Raw genomic sequence first — 13467 nt, forward strand, 5'->3', positions numbered from 1 at the left:
CACGTGCTTTGGAGGATAGGGTCAAAATTCAAAATGATTTGGACAAATTGGAGAAATGGTCTGAGGTAAACAGGCTGAAGTTTGATAAAGACAAATGCAAAGTGGTCCACTTAGGAAGGAACAATCAGTTTCACACATACAGAATGGGAAGCTACTGTCTAGGAAGGAGTATGGCAGAAAGGAATCTAGGGGTTATAGTGGACCACAAGTTAAATATGAGTCAACAGTGTGATGCTGTTGCAAAAAAAGCAAACATGATTCTGGGATGCATTAACAGGTGTGTTGTGAGCAAGACACGATAAGTCATTCTCCTGCTCTACTCTGCGCTGGTTAGGCTTCAGTTGGAGTATTAGGTCCAGTTCTCAGTTCTGGGCACTGCATTTCAACAAAGATATGGAGAAATTGGAAAAGGTCCAGAAAAGAGCAACAAGAATGATCAAAGGTCTAGAGAAAATTACCTATGAAGAAAGGCTGAAAGAATTGGGCTTCTTTATTTTGGAAAAAAGATTGAGGGGGGACATGATAGTGGTTTTCAGGTATCTAAAAGGGTGTCATAAGGAGGAGGGGGAAGACTTGTTTTTCTTGGCTGCTGAGGATAGAACAAGAAATAATGAGTTTAAACTGCAGCAAGGGAGGTTTAGGTTGGACATTAGGAAAAAAGTTCCTGACTGTCAGTGTGATCAAACACTGGAATAAATTGCCTAGGGAGGTTGTAGAATCTCCATCTCTGGAGATATTTAAGAACAGGTTAGATAAATGTCTATTGGGGTGTTCTAGACAGTACTTGGTCCTGCCATGAGGGCAGGGGGCTGGACACAATAGCCTCTCAAGGTCCCTTCCAGTCCTAGTATTCTATGAATCTATAAGTTTTTACCTCCCCCCACCTAGTCTAGCTAATATCCTGGGACTGCCAAAGTTGCAGCACTACTGCATGAAACAGGCGTGTGTAGCAGCAGACAAGGAAGGAAAGAGAGCCGTAAGTTACACACCCTGGACTTCAGAAAAGCAGACTTTGACTCCTTCAGGAACCTGATGGGCAGAATCCCCTGGGATGCTACCATGAAGGGAAAAGGAGTCCAGGAAAACTGTTGGTATTTTAAGGAAGCTCTATTGAAGGCGCAGAAAGAAACCATCCTGATGCACAGCAAGAGAAGTAAATATGGTAGGAAACCTGACTGGCTTACTGGGGAAATCCTTGGAAAACTTAGATACAAAAAGGGAGCTTACAAAAAGTGGAAACTGGGACAGATGTCTAGGGAGGGGTATAAACGTATAGCTTGAAATGCAGGGCAGTTATCAGGAAGGCGAAAGCGCAACTGGAATTGTGCCTTGTGAGGAATGTGAAGGATAACAAGAAAAGTTTCTACAGGCATGTTACCAAGAAGAAGATGATCAGAGAGCGCGTGGGGCCCCTACTGGAAGAGGGAGGTAACCCAGTGACAGATGATGTAGGGAAAGCTGAAGTACTTAATGCTTTCTTTGCCTTTGTCTTCACGGACAAAGACAGCTCCCAGACTAATGTGATAAGTGATGCACTGTGGGATGAAGGTGGACAGCCTTTGGTGGGGAAAGAACAGGTTAGGAGGTATCTAAAAAAGCTAAATGTACATAAATCGATGAGCCCGGACCTAATTCATCCTAGAGTTCTGAGGGAGTTGGCATATGTTGTTGTTGATGAGCCCTTGGCCGTTATATTTGAAAAGTCGTGGAGATCAGGAGAGATCCAGGATGATTGGAAAAAGGCAAATGTAGTGCCCATCTTTAAAAAAGGAAAGAAGGATGATCCAGGGAACTATAGGCCAGTCACTCTTACATCAGTCCCTGGAAAATCATGGAGGGGCTCATCAAGGAAGTCATTTTGATGCACTTGGAGGAGGGGAGAGTGATCAGGACTAGTCAGCATTGATTCATGAAGAGCAAGTCATGCCTGACCAATCTGATTAGTTTCTACGATGAGATAAGTGGCTCTGTGGATAGGGGAAAATCAATGGATGTGATTTATCTTGACTTTAGCAAAGCTTTTGATATGGTCTCCCACAATATTCTTGTTGGCAAGATAAAGGAATGTGGATTGGATAAATGGATGGTAAGATGGATAGAAAGCTGGCTAGAAGGTAGGGCCCAGAGGGCAGTGATCAACGGCTCGATGTCCGGATGGCGGTCGGTTTCTAGTGGAGTGCCCCAAGGTTCAGTTCTGGGTCCTGTTCTGTTCAACATATTTGTCAATGACCTGGATGAGGGGTTGGATTTCACCCTCAGCAAGTTTGCGGATGACACTAAGCTAGGGGAGAGGTAGATACGCTGGAGGGTGGGGATAGGGTCCAGAGTGACTTAGACATATTGGAAGACTGGGCTGCAAGAAATCTGATGAGGTTCAATAAGGGCAAGTGCGGAGCCCTGCACTTGGGCCAGAAGAATCCCAAGCATTGTTACAGGCTGGGGTCCGACTGGCTCGGTAGTAGTTTTGCAGAAAAGGATTTGGGAGTTGTAGTGGACGAGAAGCTGGACATAAGTCAACAGTGTGCCATTGTAGCCAAGATAGCTAATGGCGTAGTAGGTGGCATCAAGAGGAGCATTGCCAGTAGATCCAGAGAAGTGATTATTCATCTTTATTTGGCTTTGGTGAGGTCACATCTGGAGTACTGTGTCCAGTTCTGGGCCCCCATTTATAGGGAGGATGTGGATACACTGGAGAGGGTCCAGCAGAAGGCGACCAAAATAATTAGGGGGCTGGAGCACATGACTTACGAAGAAAGGTTGAGGGAATTGGGACTGTTTAGTCTGCAGAAGTTAAGACTGAGGGCGGGACTTGATAACAGCCTTCAACTTACTGAAGGGAGGCTGCAAAGAGGCTGGAGAGAGGCTGTTCACAGTGGTCACGGATGGCAGAACACAGAACAATGGTCTCAAGTTGTGGTTGGAAAGGTCCAGGTTGAACATTAGGAAAAACTTTTTCACTAGGAGGGTGGTGAAGCATTGGAATGGTCTACCCAGGGGAGTAGTGGAGTCTCCATCCCTGGAGGTGTTTAAGTCTCACCTTGACAAAGTCCTGGCGGGGCTGATCTGATGGGTTTGGTCCTGCCTAGGGCAGGAGGCTGGACTCGATGGCTTTTTTAGGTCTCTTCCAGCTCTATTGTTCTATGATTCTATGATAAGCTGGCACTTTGTTATAAAGGGAAGTGGGAGGAGTGAAACAAAGGGCATGCATTTTTCAGATACTGCTGAGTTAACACCACACCTGGTAAACACACCCTTGGTGAGTATATTTAGCTTTTATGTAACATTGTTTTGAAGGCACTTCTGAGAAACTCCACTCTACTTCCTTATAGGATTCGGTCTTTCAGTCCAAACAGACAGCCCTAGGGTTTCTCAGACACACTAGCAAGGGGCAGACAGAGAGGTAAGTGTCATAGCATTTCACCAGGGCTTTCAATCTTGCAGACCTTATATCCTCTCTGTATAATGTAAACTATTTACTACTGAAACATAAAGATGACTGTTAGGGATTATCGCGATAAGCAGATCCCCATTGCACTCATACTTAAATCTTCCTTTCCTCTTAAATGCTATGTTTACTACCTCCTCTCAGAGCACTCACAGATGCCAGCAGCAGGGAGGTGGAACTTGGCTGTTTGTGGAAAGGAGAGTGAGCTAGATGTGGAAGAGGGGTGGGATGTGTTGAGTCATTCACTTTGCAGAGTGCGCTGCAGTTCGCTTTACCCATCAGCTTGTTTGTGTGGACAGCTCTAAGGGTATTAAAATCAAAGGGAACTTTGCCATTGTCCTCTGTGATCACAGGAGACGGTTTTCAAAGACAAATAGCTAGAAAAGTTTATTAACTGATTGTCTTCAGTTGGAGAGGGCACAAGTCAGTGTTGAGGCAGAGTGTGGTGGGCACAGAGCTGCTGTGTAATAATCTAAGACCGATATTTAGTAACTTTATGTACACTGTATTACTGACTTTTGAGATAGATGATGTGATTTACACTGAGATAAGGGAATGTTTATTAGTATTCAGTTAGAAGGGCTAGAAAAACAAGCAGAAAGGAAACTCTATGGCCCCACATAAGAACAGAACTTACATCCCGTGTCCAACAAAGAAGCAAGACTTACTTTGCCAGGCTAGGAGACTAGTTAGTCATCAAAAGGCCTATAAACAAGGCAGCGATCAAAACGCAAAGCAATTTGTAAATGTGACTCTCTCTGAAGCAAGGGGAGAAGTGGTTTGTGAGCTAAGGAAACTGATTATGCAGGCCAGATCTTAGATGTCTGAGGGTGTCTGTAAGAAGCTTAGACCTGCCTGCCAAGGTCCTCGTGGAAAAGTGTTAGATAGCTGGTAAGCTAGGCATGCATATAGTCTGTTTATTGTTTCATATTTGTTTAGTCTGAAAAGCTTTGGCTCTAAACAGATAATACTCTGCTGTAGGAAGGCTTTTGTGTTTCTGCATAGGGGATACCACAGTCATTGGTCACACAGGAGACAGAACTGCAGGCACTGAAAATAAGTCACATGGCTGAGGTAATTATGGCTGATCAGGGGGCACTGCAGCCAGGGCCTGGCCCATGAGTGGGAGAATCACATGATTCCAGTCTGGGAAAGGCCATGGCATGAGACCCAACGCAGGAGCAGGATACTCTCAAAGAAAGGTAGGCTCAGAAGTGCACTTAGTCCAATGACTGAGACATACGACTTTACCCCCAAGCCAGTTAAATTGTGCAGTACAGCATCTACTGTCTCGCCAAGGAGATTTCTGTTATGTCCTAAAACAATACAACAACAAGTGACCAGTTTCATTCCTGAGGAAAGCTCATCCTATTTAGTTTCCAAATCAATGTTCTGAGTAAAAGGAGTCCCAGGTGACACCAGGGAAATGGCAGGATGCTGATGAAGGCCACTTGCAGTGGGGTAAGTGGAGACAGGCAGGCAGTGGAGGTTGTCCTAGTGAGATGAGTGGACCAACACTAGCATGTGGTCAGTATTCCCATTTCACAGTTAACACACATACACATGGTATGAGTGTCAAAATATGAGCATGAGTCCCAGACTTAGGTACTTTCAGCTTAACTGAAGCCACAGACCGGGTTTCTTTTGTTTGCCAACAGGAAACGAGGGTGTTTGCTTTCTAAGGATCCTGACTGGTACTGAACTGCTCAGTTCCCGTTGCGTTTGGGGCAGGTGAGAGCACTCAGCCTCCAGCAGGAAGCACCAGGCATCTCCCCAAGACAAGGTATCTGTAACCATTCCTTTTTGTGAGTCCAGCCGGTGAGGGCTTGTTGTGCAATAACAATCTTCATCATCGTGGAAGATGAATCTGCATCACATGTAAACAAACACCCTTCCTGTGTCGCTTGATTGCTAACAGCCTCCTCTGGGAGAGGTTTGTATGCTGCTCGAATGCTGAAGCAATGCATTTGCTTAAACTGCTAATTGATACTCTTAATTTTAGTGACTCTCTGGAGGCTGCTGACGTAGGAATAATAACCCAGTATTTTGGGCTTGTATCACACTTTTAATCTGAAGAGCTCACAGTGCATCAAAAAGAGGCCCAGGAATTACTCCTCTTTTTGCAGCTGGAGGAAAAGAGGCGCAGAGCAGTTGAGTGATTAGCCAAACTGCATGCAGGCTGACTAGAGAGGAATCACAAACAGGACCCAGGCCATACACCTCCTAAGTCCCTTTCTCCTGCTCCCTCCCCAATGTACAGTAGATCCATCATCACTCCCACTTCTTTCCCAAGGCCGGGTTGTTCCCCCTGTCCCTCTAGGCACTCCTCTGATTTGCAGCATGACAGATGCGAATTACACTGCAGCACTTGGACAGGGATGGACATGCTCAACAGTGAATTTTCTTATGTGTAAATTGACCATCTAACCAGCAGACCTGCCCAACCTTTGCAGTGCTCACACCTTGCCAAGAACCCCAGGGGCTGCACCTACTTTCCATATTCATATACACAGAATTTTAATCAGCTCTAAAAATAGCCTTTTTATTTTAAACAGAGCCTGTTAAATGTACATGGCACTTGAAAAAACACAAGGGGCAAGATTTAAAGCATCTCAGACTGGCACTGGTCTCCTTGACTAAGAGCTTCTAAAGCAGCTAGGGATTTTGAGATTGCAACTGGCAGTCCCTTAAAGGGGCTGGATTCTCAAGTGAGGATGCTCAGTGCTTTCTGAAATAAAGAACCCTTAAGGCATCTAAGGTGGCCTCCCCCAAAAATCACTACTGAAATCCTTTGGTCAAAAAGATTAGCGCTGAGCTGAGATTTTAAATCCTCCATTTCCTACATTCCATTGCAGGTTATTATTTGTATTATACCACAGCCGAGAGGCTCAGTTGAAATCCAGACCGGAGTTGATAATCTGTAAACTGTGAAGACAAGTTAGTCAAAGGGAGAAACTGAGGCATGGTGGGCATGACTTACCCAAGGTCACCTGACACATCTGTGGCAGAGACCCTTAGTCTCGTGACTCCCAGTTCAGGTCCTCATCCACTAGGCTAGAATTTCTCAGCTGGTGGGTCATGATCCTCAGGTGAGTCACAAAAGGCAATCAAAATGTAAGGGAGTCAGGAAAAATTCTGAATTTGAATAAAAGATTGCCAACCTGAAATGGCTGGAAAACACTACACAGGAGCATGCTTTCACCTCACCTGCAGAAAGAAACCTGTTTAAAAGTGGTATATATGAGCGGGGACTCAGGCCCTGTATGTGTAGTTGGCCTCACCTTGATCCTCTAGATTATCATGTCTCTCTAGATTTTAGATTTTAATTAAATGCAGTTTGAAAAGGTCAAAATCAATTTTTACAGAAAACATCAACTGTTACAAACTCCACGTTATCTACCAGGAAACAAGTACTGCCTGAAACATCCTCTACAGCACAAGACTCAACACCACGGTATCTTTGCATCCGCTCACATTGTATCACGGTTCTGGCTGTTACTGCAAAGGTAAATTAGGTGTCACACTTTCAAAATTCATGATCCTGTCTTCTTATTACCCTATGGTTCAATGCCCCTGTTTATCAACACAGCACAACACGACATCTTAATTCTTTGGTGTCTGTAGATACAGCTTCCTAATGGAGGACCTTGCTGAACTGGGGCCTAGGTTCCTTAGTTGCACAATTCGAGTACTCACCAGTTTTTCTAATCAGATTTTATATTAAGACTCTCACTCTGTGTGGGCTGATCAGCCATCAACGGACTCACAAAGAGGATGGTGGCATGAAAACGTCTCACTTGTTATCGAGCGACCACGGAGAGAGCGAGAGGGATAAGAGATGGCACATGCACATTACAGACAAGGTGGTTTTGAAAATTTGAGCAGAATGTATTGTAGCTGATAAGCACATTGATACAAGGTTGTTTGTAAGTACACGGTTGGACTTCATACCAACTGATTAGCTATTTGTTAAAATGACTGTAATAATTTATGTACCCTTTATATCTAATTGTACCTGCTATAAGGGGTGACTAGTTTTTCCAGAAGAAATCCTTGGTTAGGGTACTGCAGGCAAAACTCCTTTTCTCTCTTCCCCCATTTTGATCATCCACATTTTTTTCCTTTTGTCAAGAGTGGCCATGCTGATGGCCATTTAGTGTAATTTATCACCTCTTGCAGTATTACCTGTCTGGACACTGTCTGCTTTATCACTGCGTTCTCTGATTTCCATATTCATCTTTACAATGGGGAGCTTGCCATCCTTAGCAGCTTTTTGACTGTAAAACAATTCCAAGCGAGGTCTACAGATTTTGTTATTAGCTTCTTTTTGGCCTCTTTACTCATAGGCAGAGTTTACAGTCAGAGGTAATATATATTCAATTATTACTCCATTTAGCAAAATACAGCTCTGTGTTTGCAGACCTCTGGCTCAATCTAAGTGCCTGTTTCACAGATTAGCCTCGCTTCAAGCCAGGAAGAGTAATTTTAAATTTACAGGGATATTTAACACATAGGTTATTAAGAGCAGTAACATCAATCCTCTGTATAACCAACTGATTGCAAATTACCAATAAAAGCATTACAGGTTTCAAGTTGTTAGTGACATTGACAGCTGAGGCTGCCAGCAAAAGGGAGAATTTGTGACAGCCTGATGGTGATTTTGTTATGGCGGGTCATATTCCACTAGCAAACTAAAATGGGATCCTGCCTTCTCATTAAACATATTCCACATGCGATACTTGCTTCATCTATTGATTTATTGAACCAAGTTTCCCTCCTTCTCTTCCCTTTACCAGGGTGGAATTCACTGCATTACAGGTGTGGAAAGACTGAAACATAAACAAAGTCACAGAACTTGCACCTGGTATTTTCACCCAGTAAGATGGCCTCCAGAACATTGGAAGGTATCTCTGCTCCTGTCCCTGTGCTATTTTGCTTTCCTTCAATAGTCGTGATTCAGAAATGGAAAGGCATGCATGTTTTTAAAAGGGGGTCTGAAGACACTCCAGTCTGATGATGTTTTTAATCGTAGAAAACATTGGTGACTACGATTTGCAATATGACAGCAGCCTGGAGATCTCAGAGCTTTTGCAGGAGAAAATACACAGTGAGGAGCTTCAAAGCTTGTTTCCTGAAGAGTTGAACTACAAGGAACTGTTGCAGGACGTGATGGACCTTGAGAGGTAAGCAAGAGAAATGTTGGTCAAAGGAGAATTCTCTAGTGCAGAGGCTGGTCAGCTGACTTCTGATAACACCTGACCCTCAACTGAACAGCACCCAGGCAGGTCCCTTTCCCCATGACAGTCCTGGGCGTTGCCTCCATTGTGTTTGTTACCAGTAAACAATTTCAGATTTATTAGTCATGCTGGGGACTCACAAAACAGAAAAGGCTCTCTGCCAGCAGGATCAGTCCTGGGAAAGGATAAGCTTCATCACTAAGCAGAGAAAGAGAGATGAACAGAAGGTGACCCAAGAGTGCCCAAGAGAAGGACCCCATATACCTTAGAGCAGCGGGCCTCAACTGGTTTGGGCTCAGGAACAGTTTGTAAATGTCTGTGCTTGGTCATGACCCAGAAAATTGTCTGAGACCTGGGGTGGTTTTTCTGCCTGGCTCTCACCCCACAGTGGCAGCTCCTGCAGTTCCTGTGTTGTGGGGCAGATTGGCCTTAGCACACCCCAAGCATTGCAATTGCTGGGGTCACACCAGCATTCAGGTTTGGCCCCACCCCTGTGACTGCACCAGATTGGTGGGAATGGAGTTGCCAACTAGCTTATGGGTATAGTGCCACTCACTCATATTTGGCCAACCCAGACTTCATAGACTCACAGGATCATAGAACAATAGAGCTAGAAGAGACCTAAAAAAGCCATCAAGTCCAGCCCCCACCCTAGACAGGACCAAACCCATCAGATCAGCCCAGCCAGAGCTTTGTCGAGGCAAGACTTAAACACCTCCAGGGATGGAGACTCCGCTGCTCCCCTGGGTAGACAATTCCAATGCTTCACCACCCTCCTAGTGAAAAGGTTTTTCCTCATGTTCAACCTGGATCTTCTCAACCGCAACTTGAGACCATTGTTCTGTGTTCTGCCATCCGTGACCACTGTGAACAGCCTCTCTCCAGCCTCTTTGCAGCCTCCCTTCAGTAAGTTGAAGGCTGTTATCAAGTCCCCCTCACTCTTCTCTTCTGCAGACTAAACAGACCCAGTTACCTCAACCTTTCTTCATAGGTCATATGCTCCAGCCCCCTAATCATTTTGGTCACCCTGCACTGGACCCTCTCCAGTGTGTCCACATCCTTCCTATAACTGAGGGCCCAGAACTGGACACAGTACTCCAGATGCGGCCTCAAAGCTGAATAAAGAGGAATAATCAGTTCTCTGGATCTACTGGCAATGTTCATCTTGATGCAACCTAATACGCCATTAGACTTCTTGGCTACAATGGCACACTGTTGACTCATGTCCAGCTTCTCGTCCACTACAACTCCCAGGTCCTTTTCTGCAGAACTCCTACTAAGCCAGTCGGACCCCAGGCTGTAACAATGCTTGGGATTCTTCCGGCCCAAGTGCAGGACTCTGAACTTGTTCTTATTGAACCTCATCAGATTTCTTGCAGCCCAGTCTTCCTGTTTGTCACTCTGCACCCTATCCCTGCCCTCCAGCTTATCTACCTCTCCCCCTCATGTGCAAACTTGCTGAGGGTGCAATCCAACCCCTCATCCAGGTCATTGATAAATATGTTGAACAGAACAGGACCCAGAACCGAACCTTGGGGCACTCCACTAGAAACCGACCACCATCCTGACATTGAGCCATTGATCACTGCCCACTGGGCCCGACCTTCTAGTCAGCTTTCTATCCATCTTACCGTCCATTTATCCAATCCACATTCCTTTAACTTGCTGACAAAAATATTGTTGGAGACCGTATCAAAAGCTTTGCTAACGTCAAGATAAACCACAGCCATTGATTTTCCCCTATCCACAGAGTCACTTATCTCATTGTACAAACAAGCAGATTGGTCAGGCCTGACTTGCCCTTCATGAATCCATGCTGACTATTCCTGATCACTTTCCCCTCCTCCAAGTGCCTCAAAATGACTTCCTTGAGGAGCCCCTCCACAACTTTTCCAGGGACTGATGTAAGAGTGACCAGCCTATAGTTCCCTGGATCATCCTTCTTCCCTTTTTTTAAAGATGGGCACTACATTTGCCTTTTTCCAATCATGCGGGATCTCTCCTGATCTCCATGACTTTTCAAATATAACGGCCAAGGGCTCGTCAACAACATATGCCAGCTCCCTCAGAACTCTAGGATGAATTAGGTCCAGGCTCATCGATTTATGTACATTTAGCTTTAGATAGCTCCTAACCTGTTCTTTCCCCACCAAAGGCTGTCTACCTTCATCCCACAGTGCATCACTTATCACATTAGTCTGGGAGCTGTCTTTGTCCGTGAAGACAGAGGCAAAGAAAGCATTAAGTACTTCAGTTTTCCCTACATCATCTGTCACTAGGTTACCTCCCTCATCCAGTAGGGGCCCCAAGCCCTCTCTGATCACCACCTTCTTGCTAACATGCCTGTAGAAACTTTTCTTGTTATCCTTCACATTCCTCGCAAAGCGCAATTCCAGTTGCGCTTTTGCCTTCCTGATAACTGCACTACATTCTTGAGCTATACATTTATATCCCTCCCTAGACATCTGTCCCAGTTTCCACTTTTTGTAAGCTCCCTTTCTGTGTCTTAGTTTTCCAAGGATTTCCCCAGTAAGCCAGTGGTCCCCTACCATATTTACTTCTCTTGCTGCATATCGGGACAGTTTCTTTCTGCACCTTCAATAGGGTTCCTTTAAAATACTGCCAGTTTTCCTGAGCTCCTTTTCCCTTCATGGTGGCATCCCAGGGGATTCTGCCCATCAGGTTCCTGAAGGAGTCAAAGTCTGCTTTTCTGAAGTCCAAGACGTGTAACTTACTGCTCTCTTTCCTTCCTTTGGTCAGGATCCTGAAGTCTACCATCTCATGATCACTGCATCCCAAGTTGTCACCCACCTCTACCTTCCCTATTAGTTCCTCCCCGTTTGTAAGCAGCAGGTTGAGCCGCGCACGACCTCTGGTCAGGACCTTTGGCACTTGTACCAAGAAGCGATCCCCAACATTCTCCAGAAACTTCCTGGGCTGCTTGGGTACCACCGTATTGGTCTCCCAACAGATGTCAGGGTAATTAAAGTCCCCCATGATAACGAGAGCCTGCGATGCGGAAACTTCTCTCAGTTGTCCCAAAAAAGCCTCATCTACCTCATCATCCTGATTTGGCGGCCTGTAGCAGACACCAACCACCACATATCCAGTGTTGCCTACACCACTAAGCTTGACCCACAGATTCTCAACAGGCTTTTCTCCCTCTATGGACTGGAGTTCCAAGCAATCCTAGTGCTCTCTTACATATAGTGCAACCCTTCCTCCTTGTCTCCCTTGCCTGTTCTTCCTGAACAGTTTGTACCCTTTCATGACAGCGCTCCAGTCACGCGAGTCATCCCACCACTTGTGACGGCTGGGCCAGACCTGAGTGGCGCTGCTACCCCAGAGGCTGCAGTGCTGGGAGCAGGGAGGTGAGCCCTGCCAGCCATATGGGACAAGAGCTATAGGAGCTGCCTTGTGGCCTTTTGAAACATTCTTGTGACTCAATTTTGGGTCCCAGCTCTTGTATTGAAAAACCTTCCAGATGAGCACTGTGGCAGGCCCGGGGTAGAGGGCCCCTCAGAGGGAGCCCAAACAAACAGAAGGGCCTGCAGGACAATCACAGGCAGCTGGGTGGGAGATGGCTCAGCCTAGCTGGGGCCAGCTGGCCCCAATGACTGGGCCAATAAGAGGCCTTTAAAAACCCTTTGCAGGGGGAAGGGCAGGGAGGGTGTGAGAGGTGAGCAGAGTCACAAGGAGTAGTGGGAAAGAACAGGTTTGAGAGGAGCAGAGGAGAGCAGCAGGAACACCAGAGATCACAGTGGGAGAGTGGGAGCTTCTACAGATCAAGGGTAAGGACCCAGCTGGAGAAGGTACCGGGGGAATCGTCTGGGGAAGTGGCCCAGGGAGGAGAGCTGCTGTGCCAAGGGCTAAGTGAGTCAGCTCCTCCTACTGGTAGCTGAACAGGGTCCCTGGGCTGGAACCTGGGATGAGTGGGTGGGGGCCAGGATCCCTCCAGACCACCCCTCACCCCAGTGAGGGCAACTGGACCCTTAAGTGGTCCCAATGGACTGAATAGAAGCCAGCGGCCCAGGAATAGTACTGACTTTGTCACACCACCTATCCTGGATAATAACAGAGAAGAAGCCGTGCTAGTCTATACACTATCAAAACAAAAAGCAGTCAAGTAGCGCCTATTCTGGGTGTGGCCACACTTCCTGTGGTCCCATAAAGTTTGATTGCAGCCACCAATCCTGACTTACTGTTATTTAGCTTTAATTTACCCTTAAATATCTTCTCAGAGCCCAATAAGCAGCAGAAGCGTTGGTAATGTGCTAGACAACATTGACCTCTGGCGGTCTGGCAACTTCTCTCCTCCACCACCAGTCAGGTCTCAAAGGTGCTGGACTACAGAGGTTCAACTTGTATCTGAAGAACATTTAGTGTGGTGCTAACACACACAGAATGGTCCAGTGGTTAGGTGCCTGACCTGGGCTCAATTCCCTACTCTGCTAAAGACTGCCTGTATGACCTTGAGTGAGCCACACTGTCTCAGTTCTCCATCTGTAAAATGGGGATAATAGTACTGCCTTTTTTTTTCATGGGTGTGTAAACATGGCAAATATATTAATAGCCTCGGGGGTAGCCATGTTAGTCTGTAGTTTCACAAAAAACAAGCTGTGGCACCTTCGAGATTAACACGTGTTACATCATGAGCTGCCATGATTAAAACTCACTTCTCCAGATGAAAGTTGAGTGGAAAAACAGAATCCAGGGCTTATATAGCAAAGAGCAGAGGTGTGGGGGGCAGAAGGGGGACGTAAAAATAAAGGAAGTTACCTTTCA

The 13467-nt window shown here is 45.9% G+C and overlaps 1 protein-coding gene across 2 annotated transcripts in view; it reads left to right on the plus strand.

Annotated features, from left to right (window-relative positions):
* The window catches only part of LOC142020429 (apolipoprotein L6-like), a 32133-nt gene that overhangs the window by 11041 nt on the left and 7625 nt on the right, over nucleotides 1–13467 (plus strand). For both annotated transcript variants that reach the window (XR_012647405.1, XM_075008241.1), the window contains exons 2-5: nucleotides 5104–5228; nucleotides 6811–6951; nucleotides 8242–8349; nucleotides 8478–8628. Coding sequence is in view for 1 of the 2 variants with exons in the window: in XM_075008241.1 (XP_074864342.1) it covers nucleotides 8328–8349; nucleotides 8478–8628 (173 nt within the window). In the remaining variant the exon portion in view is untranslated. The remainder of the gene's footprint in view (nucleotides 1–5103; nucleotides 5229–6810; nucleotides 6952–8241; nucleotides 8350–8477; nucleotides 8629–13467) is intronic.

The sequence above is a fragment of the Carettochelys insculpta genome, chromosome 1 (assembly GCF_033958435.1).
Source record: "Carettochelys insculpta isolate YL-2023 chromosome 1, ASM3395843v1, whole genome shotgun sequence".
Lineage (NCBI taxonomy): Eukaryota > Metazoa > Chordata > Testudines > Carettochelyidae > Carettochelys > Carettochelys insculpta.